The sequence below is a fragment of the Marmota marmota genome, unplaced genomic scaffold (genome assembly GCF_001458135.2).
Source record: "Marmota marmota marmota unplaced genomic scaffold, marMar, whole genome shotgun sequence".
Lineage (NCBI taxonomy): Eukaryota > Metazoa > Chordata > Mammalia > Rodentia > Sciuridae > Marmota > Marmota marmota.
The window spans coordinates 2281091-2294146 of record NW_025999945.1 but is presented as its reverse complement, the minus strand read 5'-3'; the positions used below and the strand labels follow the sequence as shown (position 1 = coordinate 2294146).

The following is a 13056-nucleotide window of genomic DNA, read 5'->3' as shown; positions in this document are numbered from 1 at the left end:
GAAATATTGAGCTCTTCTGCTAATTATTGGGCTGGAGATGCAGCAATGAACAGTGCTACTATCATAGAACTTATTTTCTGGTGAGAAAGTGAGAAGAATGATAAGAATTGCCTAAATAGGGCTGGGGATGTGGCTCAAGCAGTAGCGTGCTCGCCTGGCATGCGTGCGGCCAGGGTTCGATCCTCAGCACCACATACAAACAAAGATGTTGTGTCCACCAAAAACTAAAAAATAAATATTAAAAAAAATTCTCTCTCTCCGCCCCCCTCACGCTCTCTGAAAACAAACAAACAACAACAAAAAAGAATTGACTAAATAAACCAGATAGCAATAAATACAGTGGAGGAAACAAAAGACGCTGATCTGATTGAAACAGAAAACATATAAACTAGAGTGACAGGAAAAAAATATTTTGGAGATTGTAATTCATCCCAGCACAGTAGTGCATGACTATAATCCCAGCGGCTCAGGAAGCTGAGGCAGGAGGATCATGGGTTCAAAGACAGCCTCAGCAACTTAGCAAGGCCCTAAGCAACTCAAGTGAAACCCTGTCTCTAAATAAAATACAAAGTAGGGCTGGGGATGTGGCTCAGTGGTTAAGTGCTCCCGAGTTCAATTCCCTGTACACCCCCCCCCCTAAAAAAAAAAGAAGAGAAAGAAAGTATAATTCAACTGCATTCTTTATGAGGAAAACCAACCATATGCAGATAAGTAAGATAGATAAAATTGAGGATGAAGCTAGTGCAAAAGCCCTGGTGTAGATAGAACAAGGAAGATGATGTGGCAGAAGCAGTCAGAAAGGAAGGAAGAGTTATATCATGGAGGTCTTGGCATGGCAGTGTTTAGTGGATTTCATTCTCCACTAAAAATTTTTATGCAGGAAAATGACATGATCTTATTTACATTTTAAATAAAATGTTAAATGCAATTTAAATTATTATGTGCATTTCTTTGCTAATGAGAATCAATATTTCCACATTGCCTTTCTTGATTCCTGTTTAACATCTCCACTAGGATGTTTCACTTCTGCTGGTCGAAATAACCTTTCCTTAGAGACCAGTTCAGGGTCCACCTTGTGGGAGGCTGAACCTCAACCGGCTGTTTCCCCAAGCACTCTTCCCTCAGCTTTCTCTGCATCTGACACATCCTATATGAAAATTCGTCTTCACGATATCTACAGTGTTGCTCAAATTTGGTGAAATTTCAAGTAAAATCCTGAGCATGTCCCATTAACTGGCATTCTGCCTACAGTCAAACACTAATCTCAGCTGTTGACAGAATAAACTGTTTAAGAGAAATCTGTGCACTTCCCTGTTTGAAACCTCAGAACATTTTCTTTTGCAACAAGATAAAATTATGCTTTTTGGGGAAGGCAGACAGGGTCACTGTAATCTGCTCTGACCTCTTGATCGACCACATCAACTGCCATTCTTTTTCATGTCTGTGATGTTTATCCAATTACCTGGCACCTTTCACCATTTCCCAAAACCCCTGTACTCTTCCATCTTTATTTACCTTTGTTCTTCTTTTTCCCATTTCTTTATATTTCTTTTCCTTGTCACCGAATTGTACGAATATTTTAAATTTTTTTCTCATGTCTTCAGATGTACCCAGTCATTCTGAAGACATTTGAGAGATCATTCTTTTTTGTTTCTTTTATCGGGATATTTATCTAAACACTAGGTCTATGAAACATGCTTCCCTGGACAAGTGATTTTTAAAATGTTGCCTTCCACAGACTTCTCCTTGAGATTCAAAAGTGGACAGCTGCATACCAAAGGTTTGGGACCATTGTCAGTAGAAATGTAGGGCCTGGTCTTTCTAACATGCATATAGACCCAAACCCTATTTATGTGCATGTGTGTAAAACATGCCAAGCAAGGCACCTTGGTTCACAATGGGTTCATGTTCCACTAAATTCATCATAAACCAAGAATAGTTTGTTGGAACTGTACACAACTCTATAGTACCTGTTGGCTCAGTAACATAGTGCATTGTATATAGTGCACAGTGACTCAGTGAACACCATAGATCATATGTTATTGACCTCTATAATAAGTGGGTGACTGGAAGCCATGGGTCCCTACAGCAGCCCAACATCAAAAGAGAGTATATTAATGCATATCGTTAGTTTGGAAAAGGTCAAAATTCAAAATTTAAAGTATGGCTCCTACTGACCATCTGTAGTAGCATCCTACATGTTTAGAAAACTCTGTTCTTTTGTAAAACAAAACATTGATGAAAGTATTTTTTTCCACTAAATTATATTAATTGTTTTACTTGTCTGTCCAAACACTGAATTGTGAACTTCTTGAATATTTTCCTTACTTAATTAATGTAGTTCTAGCCTGGCATGGCCCCATCTCTCATAGGAGGTCCCCACATTCGGACTGGATGAACCATCATGAGGAATACACAGAGCAGGCTCTCAGCTTAGGAAGAAAACCAGTATCATTTTAAATTTGTAACATCTTCAGCTCTTCCATTTTTTTTTAACTTCTCTCTACAGATTCACGCTGGCTTCTGAATCAATTGCCAGAAAGAATTGGATATAGAAGACCATCTATTTTTTTTTAACTTTGAAGAGAATTACTTTCTTATGACAATCTGACTATTATCATTGCTTTTTTCCCTCCCCTTTTTTCTAATATGTTCCAGTTATTTGGAATCTATTACCAATTCATGTATACTTTTTAGACATTGGGCATATGTATATAGTCTACTTGATACTGATTAGTATGTCACATTCATTTGTATCTGATCTGACAATCCCTCAATTTTTTCTATAAGATATTAATTATCTTTCATAAATAAGAAAGTACCCCTTATAAAAATTTCAATAATTTGATGATTATTTAAGCTATTCCCTTATTTATGCCATTAATAAAAATCATTGCTCTTGCAACAACTAGAAACTCCACTCATTCAAATAGAATTGATCATCATTCAAATATAATTCTTTTGTTCCAAATCCACCTATAATTGAGTTGATGCAAAGCCTGTTTTACTACATTACACAAGAAATTCATGATAATCTAACATCCCTCTGAAGTCCATGTATTTACTATCATAAAGAAACTCCCAATCTAGTTGTTCAGCATCTTTGTGAAGATTGCTATATTATTCTAGCAAAGGTATGCTGGACCTTTATTAGCTTTCAGTGAACTAAACTGCTATTTCTAATATTTTAAAACACACACTTTCCTCAGTGTCTACAAAAGAAAATGTATTAACTGATTCTGAAATCTTATCTATACATGTATTCATAGTAATGTTCATTTTGCCTTTTGTAAAAATTATAATTAAGATTGTGCCTATTTTAAAAATATATCACCTTGTTGTAGCCTTTCCTCAAGAAAGATCACTGTTGAGTGCCACTGGGGAATAAAAGCCTGACACATCCATATTCTCTGTTAGATGATATTTGCCAAAAGGAATAGTGAGCTGAATCATCTCTCCATTGACTTTCCAAGTTAGTCACTTACGCAGTCTGTACTCATTAAGGAATGTTCAAATATAATATAACTTCTATTGATTATCCCACAGGAGAGACTAGGATGACAGATGACAGGAGCCTTTTTGTACATATGGTAGAAGCATTATACTACAAAATGAGGACTAGTTACAGAACTCTATTAACAACTGAAATACTGCCAGGATACAAACTCTGCATTACAATTAAGCCTTCCTTGTGAGACATGCTTAGCATTCAGTCACCTATGGAATTCAAGAGCACAAGCGGGAGACAGATTTGGGTTCACATCCTATGTCTGCTATTTTCTTGCAAATTGGATATTTCAACTAAATAGACCTCAAGTTTTGTCACTTATAAGAATATAAATAGTTCTACTTCATACAGTCTTTTGAAAATTCAATAGATCATGTAACTTTTCTGGAACATGTCAAGCATTCAGAAATGTCAACTTGTTTTGCTCTAACTATAATTTTTCACGTAGTTTAACATAGCAAATAACACATATGCAAAACTAAACAAATACTGTTTGTCACATCCCACCCACCAACACACATATAAAATACTTATCCATAGAGTCTCATTTAATTTCATTAAAAATGATATATTCAAATGAAAAAAAAAAAGGATTTTTTTGTTGTTGTTAAAAATAAGTCTGATTCAGAGATTTCATCTAAGGGGAAAAAGATCTTCACTTCTATATTTTAAGTTCAATTCATAAATTAGAACAGAAACTTGAATTCACTTGACTGATTCATGAACTTGTTAAAGAAAAAAAACATACCAATCCATCTAAAATATTCAGGGTAAGTTTAAGGAAAATATTACCCCTTATTATCACCTAAAAAGAATTGCACACATGGTCACCTCTCAAGAGATTATTGCTCATTAAAATATACTATTTTTTTACAAGGGGATGGAGGGATAATTAATATCTGGCCAAGCTGAAATGGTAACTATCAATTATGAAAAATGTAAATAAATTTCACACCAAGTACTTTACATTTATATTTCTAGACCTTTATCATGAAGTCAGTGTCTTTTTTCTAGTTAAAAATATAATAAACTTAGATTGAATTACAAAATTTTATTAAGAATCTGAGTATCTAAATTTCCTATGCTCTTTTTTTTTAAAAAAAAGTACACTAGATCTTGCTGAGACACTAAATATGCTATCCTAAAAACAATGTCATATCATAAATAAGACATTTAACTGACAGTGTTCACTTCATATTTCCTGATGAGAATGGAGGAAATTTGCATGAAATATACCTCATATACTATTCAACTCTCGCTGTGTTTTATTTTTAATGTTTTAAAATGCCTCTGTATCTGCTTTTATATAAATATCTTTGATGCCTACAATGTACAAGGTATCAGGGCATTGACAGAAAAACAGCAGCATAACAAATACTTCCAATGGACAGAGGAGGGACGTTCTGTGATTGAGCATCTGACACAGTAGTTAGATATTCCTCCAGTGTGAAAGCCCTCTTCATAATCATTGTGCCTTCCAAACATGGCCATGCCTACCTGCCCTTTGTCCAACTGTCTCATCTGTAGGACTGCTTGGAATTCTCACACAACCAAATGAGTATTTGAGTTTAAAATAAGTTTACATATTGTATCTTGATCTGTTCACACTCTGAGGGAAAGTTAGAACATCTGACCCTAAAATTTTCTATTTTCACTCATGCATGAGTTATGAATTTGTTGGTAATATGCTTAGTATCAACTCTTTTGATAAACATTTTTTACAAGTGTAATTCTAGGTCTTGTATGGATCTCCAAATTCCTGCCCTAATTATGACATCTTTAGTCTTTAACTGACATTGTATTTCAGATCAGTGTTCGTTGAAATTTCCATAGTACCAATCCCAAAGCATCATTAAAAAAATTCATGAATATAATTAATGAAAAATTCTTCTGAATGTTGACTGTTCTGCAGACATTGGGTTTGGCATGTCTTATTCAATAGGATAATTATTCCTTAAACTTAACAAATCAACTCAGAAAAGATATTTGGCTCATTGTTTTTGCTAAAGTTGATATCCTGTCTTCAGTTCTAAAGTGGTGACCCTGGAGAGATCACAGACTCAGGTTTACCCTAATATGGAAGTGATTTGGGGCCATAAATTGGCAATATGGCATCACTTGGAACAGCTTATCCATTTTGGCTGATACTCAAATATCTCCTCTCTCAGGATGCTGTCCTCAAAACTTTGCAAATGCATTCATTGCTGTTTTATAATTTTTTATAATTAAAATATTTTAAGAGCATTTTTAGAACTCACTTACATGTAGCTTTCTTTCTTTTTAGTCTTAGAGCTCTTGTATTTTGAGGGATGAATATTATATATCTACACCTTCAATAAAACTATATATATGGCATATAGTAAGTGTAATAAACATACATTGACTAAATAATTACTGGATTGTTGAGACATGATTTGGAGTTCACTGATACAAAACAAGAATTTATTAAAACAATAAAAAGTGTTTAGCTTTTGCATATGATCAATGTTGGTCACTGAAAATATGAACTTGGGGAAAAGATATATATGCTTTAGATCATTATGTTATAACTCATGTTGCATCTCAAGGAAAAACAAAATTAATATTGTTCTAAGCAAGAATAGAAAAATTCAGAAGAAAGGTATTCTGGAAGTCATTAAAACAGAAGTATAGAACATGGTTAAATAAGATTTATTGCAAGTATGCAAGTTTGTTTCAACTCTGAAAATCTATTTATGGTTATACTTTGCATTAACAGGCTAAAAAAACATATTATAATATCAATAATTTAGAAAGAGCATTTGACAAAATACAACACTCATTTGTGATTAAAAAAAAAACTCTCAGTAAAGTAGGAATGGGGGAACTCCCTCAACTTAGTAAAGAATATCTACAAAAACCCTGTACTTACATTCTACCTAATGGGGGAAAATTAAAGTTTTCTCACTAAGTCTAGGCTCAAAAGGATGTCTTCCCTTACCACTACTTTACAACATTACATTGGAAGGCCTAGTTAATGAAATAAGAAAAGGAAATAAAATACATACAGATTGAGAGGGAAGAAATGAAACTTTCTTTGCAGATGACATGATCATTAATATAAAAATATGAAAGAATCAATGATAAAAATGCTTCTGGAACTATCAGCCACTTATAGCCATGTAGCAGACTATCAGGTTAACAGGTTAACAGTCTATTATTTTCCTAAATACCAGTAATGAATAAGTAAAATTTGAAATGGACATAATTGAACCATTTATATTAGTACCTCCCAACCAAATAAAATGCTTAGGTATAAGTTGAACAAAATATATATTAAGATCTTATGAAAAAAACTACAAAACAAATGAAAAAACTTTAATTAGTGGAGATATATTTTATAATCACAGGCAGAAAGGATCAATATTGTCAAGTTATTGTTTTTTCCAACTTTATATATAAATTCAATGTAAAATCTCAAAATTTCAGCAAGTCATTTTATTAATCTTGTTAAACTGATTGATTCTAAAGATTATAAAGCGGTACAAAAGATCTAGTACAGTTAATATAATACTGATGGACAAGATATATACAACAACCTGACTTTAAGACTTAGTAAAAATAAACCTATATAAATATAGTCAACTGATCGTTGACAAAGGAGCAAGGGAAAAAGAGAAGGAAAAAACTAGTCTGTTCAACAAATGGTGCTGAAACAACATCCACATGAAACAAAAAGAATCTAGAGGTAGGCTTTTTCTGCTTCACAAAAAAGTAATTCAAAATGAATCAAAGTCTTCAAGGCAAAATGCAAAACTGTAACAATTTTGGATTATAACAGGAGAAAATATAGATCATGTAGAGTTTGGCAATGGCACTTAACATACAACAATAAAGGTGAGATCTACAGAAGTAAGAATATGTAAGTTTCACTGCCTTTTTCCCATTGCCATAGTTCTATAAAACCAAGATTTTGTGCTCTGTGGTATGTACTGTCAAGAGAATAAAGAGAGAAGCCACAGACTGACAGAAAATGTGTGCAAAGGACATATCTGATAAAGAACTGTTATCCAAAATAAACAAAGACTTTTAAAACTCAGCAATAAGAAAACAAACCCATCAAAACTGTGCCAAAACCTTCATGCACATCTCACCCAAGAAGAAGTGCAGATGGCAAATAAGCCCATGAAAAGATGCTCTATATCATAAGTCATGAGGAAAATGAAAGAATGAGATGCTACTACACAACTATTCCAGTGGCTAAAATCCAGGACATTGGTGATATCCAACACTGGAAAGAATGTCAAGCTACAGTAACACTCATTTATTACTGGCTGAAATGCAAAATGATATAGATACTTTAAAGGCAGCATGATGATTTCTTTCTTTTAAAACTAAACATATTCTTACTATCTGACCCAAGAATCACATTCCTTGGTATACACAAAATAATTTAAAACATGTCTATACTTACATTTCCATATAAAACTTGAAAGCAACCAAGATATCTTTCAGAGGTGAACAAATTGTGTTATATCTGGACAATGAAATAGTATTCAGCACAAAAAGGAATGTACTTCAAGCCTTAAAATGCATGGAGGAATCAATAAGTGAATGAAGTCAACATGAAAAGTTTCGACTCTGACTCTTTCCATTGTGGAAAGGGCAAAATTATGGTTATTATTAAAAAAAAAATCAGTGATAGGCAAGGGTTAGGGAACGGAAGGATGAACATGGAGGATTTTTAGGACAGGGTAACTACTTTGCATGATAATATAATGGTGTTTACATGTCATTATACATTTGTCTAATCCCATAGAATACATAACGTGTGTAAACCCTATGTGAAATACAGATTTAGACGAGTATGAGTTATTGTTGGTTCATGATCTCTCACAAATGTACCATTCTTGCAGGAAATGTAGGTAATGGCGAGGGGGTTGGAAAGAGTATATATGAGAAAGCTCTGAAATTTTACTCAGTTATGCTGTAAACATAAAACTGCTATAAAAATAAAACCTATTTAGGCAATTTGTACACATGCATACACATACAAACATGGAACTGGCATAGACCTATTGTCAACTTAACAGTAAACTGTTTAAGTCTACATTTTTGCTTCCCAGTTAAATTTTTAGCTATTTTTACCTAGAGATGCCTTGATATTTAGTATGACAGAACTTTACCCATAAGGAGTATGTAGTCACAAATTGTATCTGAAAATATTTGTTCCTAAAATGACAACAGAATTTTAGTTATTCAGAGCAAGCTATAAGCATGAACTACTAAGGTCAGTGAAATCATTGTATCCGATAATTTTATAAAGCCATTGACCATTCCAAGCAATCCTTTATTAGCTGTCATTATTTACATGAATAGTGCACATACCCTTTAATTCTGATGTTTTGTTCAACCCCTTTTCTCCAAAGCAATATCTACTGCTGGAGTCAAACTATTAGCAATTCATCTCAAGTCCTCAATATAACCTTGGTCTTGAGAGTTGTACAAATGAACTACACAATAATCTATTATTTTTCCTGGGCCTGTAACTGCATTCCTCTAAGTGAGCTCTACAATAGACCTCAATACATATTTTGGTTACATAGCACTATAAGTGATCATGTCTTCTCAATAAGATGGACACTGCTCCATTTCTTTTAACAATGATAATTAACACTTACACAGCAATTTTCACTTGCTATAACTGTGGTCATTCTGCTTATAGTATCTGATCTCCTCCAGCCCCACAAATAGCTATGCAGAATCTTCTGTGTTTGTGGCATCCTGCTAAACAACTAAAAGAACTATTATTCTCTGAGCTTGCAATCATCTCAACCCAGCAGGGAAAATTTCTCTGGCCACGAAGCCTAGTGCCCACGTTACTTACAATCACTGTTGATGCTCATACCTTCAGGCCTTTAATCCCTGTTATCATTGCCACATAAGAATAATGCAAATTGCTTACCCTTCTCAATAGTTTTTACTCTATGGCATCAAACTGTGCCTATAATTTTCTGTAATTTGTGACCCATGACTGTTCTCTTCTTCAACTTTTCTTGCTGAAATTGCTTATCTACATTCACCAACACCCCTTTACATTACTAGTCTCTTATTCCTTTCCTCTAATTGCAATTGAAACCTAAATTTTGTCTGAAAAATTAATTTTTCTACCTTTAAAAATTATTCTTTTTCTGGTGCGGTGGCGCATGCCTGTAATCTTAGTGGTTTGGGAGGCTGTGACAGGAGGATTATGAGTTCAAAGCCAGCCTCAGCAATGATAAGGTGCTATGCAACTCATTGAGAGCCTGTCTCTAAATAAAATACAAAATAGAAGTGGGGATGTGGCTCAGTGGCCAAGTGCCCCCAAGTTCAATTCCTGGTAAACACCCCCCCCCAAATTATTTTTTGGAAGATTTAATCCGGAGGTGCTTTACCACTGAGTGACACCCTCAATCTCCAGCCTTTTTTCTTCTTTTCTTCTTATTTTGAGACAAAGTCTTGCTAACTGCTTAGAGCCTAAGCTGCTGAGGCTGGCCTCAAACTTGTGACCCTTCTGCCTCAGTCTTTTGAGTGGCTAGGATGACAGGCTCTTGTGAAAAATCTTGTTAATTTAAAATTTATATCATTGATACTGTGGTGAAGATTACTAAAAATCCATTTTCTCTTTTCTCTTATAGTCACTAAGCATCCATTTCTCAGATACTCTTGCAAGAAGATGTGGTTATATTATTAAGGTATAGATAATAGAATGCTAATTTAAAAAAAAATGTGATGTGAGCCCTTTTAGACCAAGTCTCTTATGGAATTGATGGGCATCCACTGTGTTTTCTTCACTTGTCTACTGGCTAGATACAGATGAGAAGTAACCTATTGATATTGAAACCCAACAATAGAAGGAAACTTGGATCCTCGATTCAGTACTTGGAAGAAAGCTAATCATCTGCGAACCAGGAATACCTGCCATGGACAGGGGAAAATAGTAGCAGTAAACAAATTGCTATTGTGATTGAACCATGAAAATCGTGGGCTCTCCCTTTTGAAGCAACTGGTATTGCCCTTGTCTGCATGTAACAAACCCTTCTCATTGCTATCTTTTGACTCTGGTATAGTCCATCTCATTTACTGGAGACTGTGACACAGAATAAGCAATTTTTCTCCCTATTTAACCCCAATGTCATCACGAGCAACTCTGCTTGACAACCTATCACAAACCATTGCCCTCTCACATCCTTGACCTCTAGTTTCAAATTGTTTCCTCCTTAACCTCAACTTCATTATTCACCTTCAAAACATAGTTCGGAAACTGTCAACGCCTATAACTCCTCTTTCTTCAAAATCATTAATCAGATTTCCACATTACCAGAGTCTCCTACCCATGTCACCAATTTGTTCAAGTAGTTCTGTCATGGCTATTAATTGATTTCATCCTTTCTTCATTGCCTTCCACACCTACCTTACATTCCATGGTACTTCATGTAAATACTATTCTGATTTTCATTACCTTTCTGAGTTTCAATCACATCTACCCAGTGAAAACCCAAACCTGCAGGAATTTAGCTGTCTGCCTTTCCTCTGATGTAATATCTAGAAAAAAGGGCACTAATGAACAAGACACAACATGGAAGACCATGTATAAATATGCAGTCACTAATCTCTAATTAACCTTCAATACATTCAGTAATATAAAGACCAAACTGACATCTCCTCTCAAATATGTCAAAGGAATGCCAAAAGAACATTTCCACAACTCATATAGTATACATTTACTACAAATATGTTCTTTCAGCACTATCTCAATAAGTAGCTTACCCCTTAGCTAAATATGCAAACAAAACTTGCAGACATTCTTGATCATCTCCTCCTTACAATTTCCAACATTAATCCCTTTTCAATACTTGTTGATAGTACTTCCTAACAGTCTATAAACTTTACCCCATATTTCCTGTCATCACTTTAGCTCAAAATAATATCAGATTGCCTGGAGTAGCTCTTACAATACTTGCAATTTTATTTAAGAATTATTATCTGGTTATTATCTGTATGCTTACTAGACTGTAAGCTCTGTTCATTTTCATTATTTTTATATGCAGCATTTTGCAATTTTTTCTTTCCTTATAATGACTTGATAGATATTTGCTGAATAAATGGTAAATGGCAAAATTAATAAAAGTAAATAAATATCATAATTATTATCACAATTATCATATACATATATGAAGAAAGTAATCATGTAAGAAAAAAAAAACAGAGCATAAAAAACCTGGATCCAAATTTACATCTCTTCAATTTCAATGACTCCAACTCCTGAGTATATTTTCATTCGTGAACTGTGATGCATATTGAACTTTATGGAAAGCTCTTCTTTTATTAATTATAATAAAAACTCACATTTATCTCTTTTAATACAATTATCTACATATTCAGAAAATAATGTGCCTTAAAAAGTGCACTGAAAATAGTCTAAAAAGAAATATTTTAATTTTGTAAATGGAAATGTTTATGAGCTCACACTCCAAATTATGATTGATACCAAAATGTATCCAAAGTATATCATGCTAGAGGAAAAGGGATTAGAGCATAAAATAAGACAAACTGACATTTTAACGGTTGTTTTCTAACATTAATTAATTTTGCCAAGTTGTAGATACTGCACTAATAAATTTATATGTGCTGTAAAATAGAAACCATTATTATCCCAATTTTACAGATAAGAAAATAGAGAATTAGAGGAAACAATCAAAGCCAGGAGTCAAATCTAACTTGTATAGGATTCCAGAAGCACTTAACATTAAATTGTCTTCCAAAGAAGTAGTTAAGTCTTTCATTTTGAGTCATTACTTAGTGAAAAATGGACTAAAACTTTTTTTTTTTTTAGTTCTAATAGCATTTGATAATGAGACATTTTAATTATAATCAGATGGGAAAAGAAAACAGTATGTACATTATAAAACTTAGCTTTTCCAGGATATTTAAGGAGCAAATTGTTTAGTCTTACCCATGAATTCAATCCCCAAGTGGTCTGCTACACCGAAGTCAGCATGGGAAGAAAGGAAACAGAAAAAGAGAAAAAGGTTAGAAAGAAATCCACATAAGAAAATCAGTGCTTACAAGACTGACCTTCCAAGGCTAGGAATGTGTCTCAAGTTTAACCACGTTTTTTTCAGAAATGTAAATTTCAGATATTGATCAACATTTCCCAAAGTCACTGAACTACAGCTTGGAATTTCAGATGGAATAATTATGCATCAGTTACATAGCATACTAAATATAAATTAAGTGAATAAAATGGAGAGAAAGTATGTAAATAAAACATACCTCACACTAATGTTATTTGCTGAATCTATCATATTCTATGTAGATTAACTACTTGTTCAACATTAACACATTTGGAACTCTGGGATAATAAGAATGACATGACCCTAACCAAGCAATGACAAGCCCTAACTAGGTGATCTGCACATCAACAAAACAGGAATGCTGGACTGAGGAATATAGCTCAGTTGGTAGAGTGCTTGCCTTGTATGCACAAGGCCTTGGGTTAAATCCCAGCACCAAAAAAAAAAAAAAAAAAAAAAAAAAAAAAAAAAAAA

General features: G+C 33.7%; 1 protein-coding gene across 1 annotated transcript in view; it reads right to left on the bottom strand.

The window, feature by feature from the left end:
* The window catches only part of Nrg3 (neuregulin 3), a 1019685-nt gene that overhangs the window by 105801 nt on the left and 900828 nt on the right, over positions 1-13056 (bottom strand). The window contains exon 6 of the mRNA XM_048801779.1: positions 12462-12488. Within this exon, the coding sequence (XP_048657736.1) occupies positions 12462-12488 (27 nt within the window). The remainder of the gene's footprint in view (positions 1-12461; positions 12489-13056) is intronic.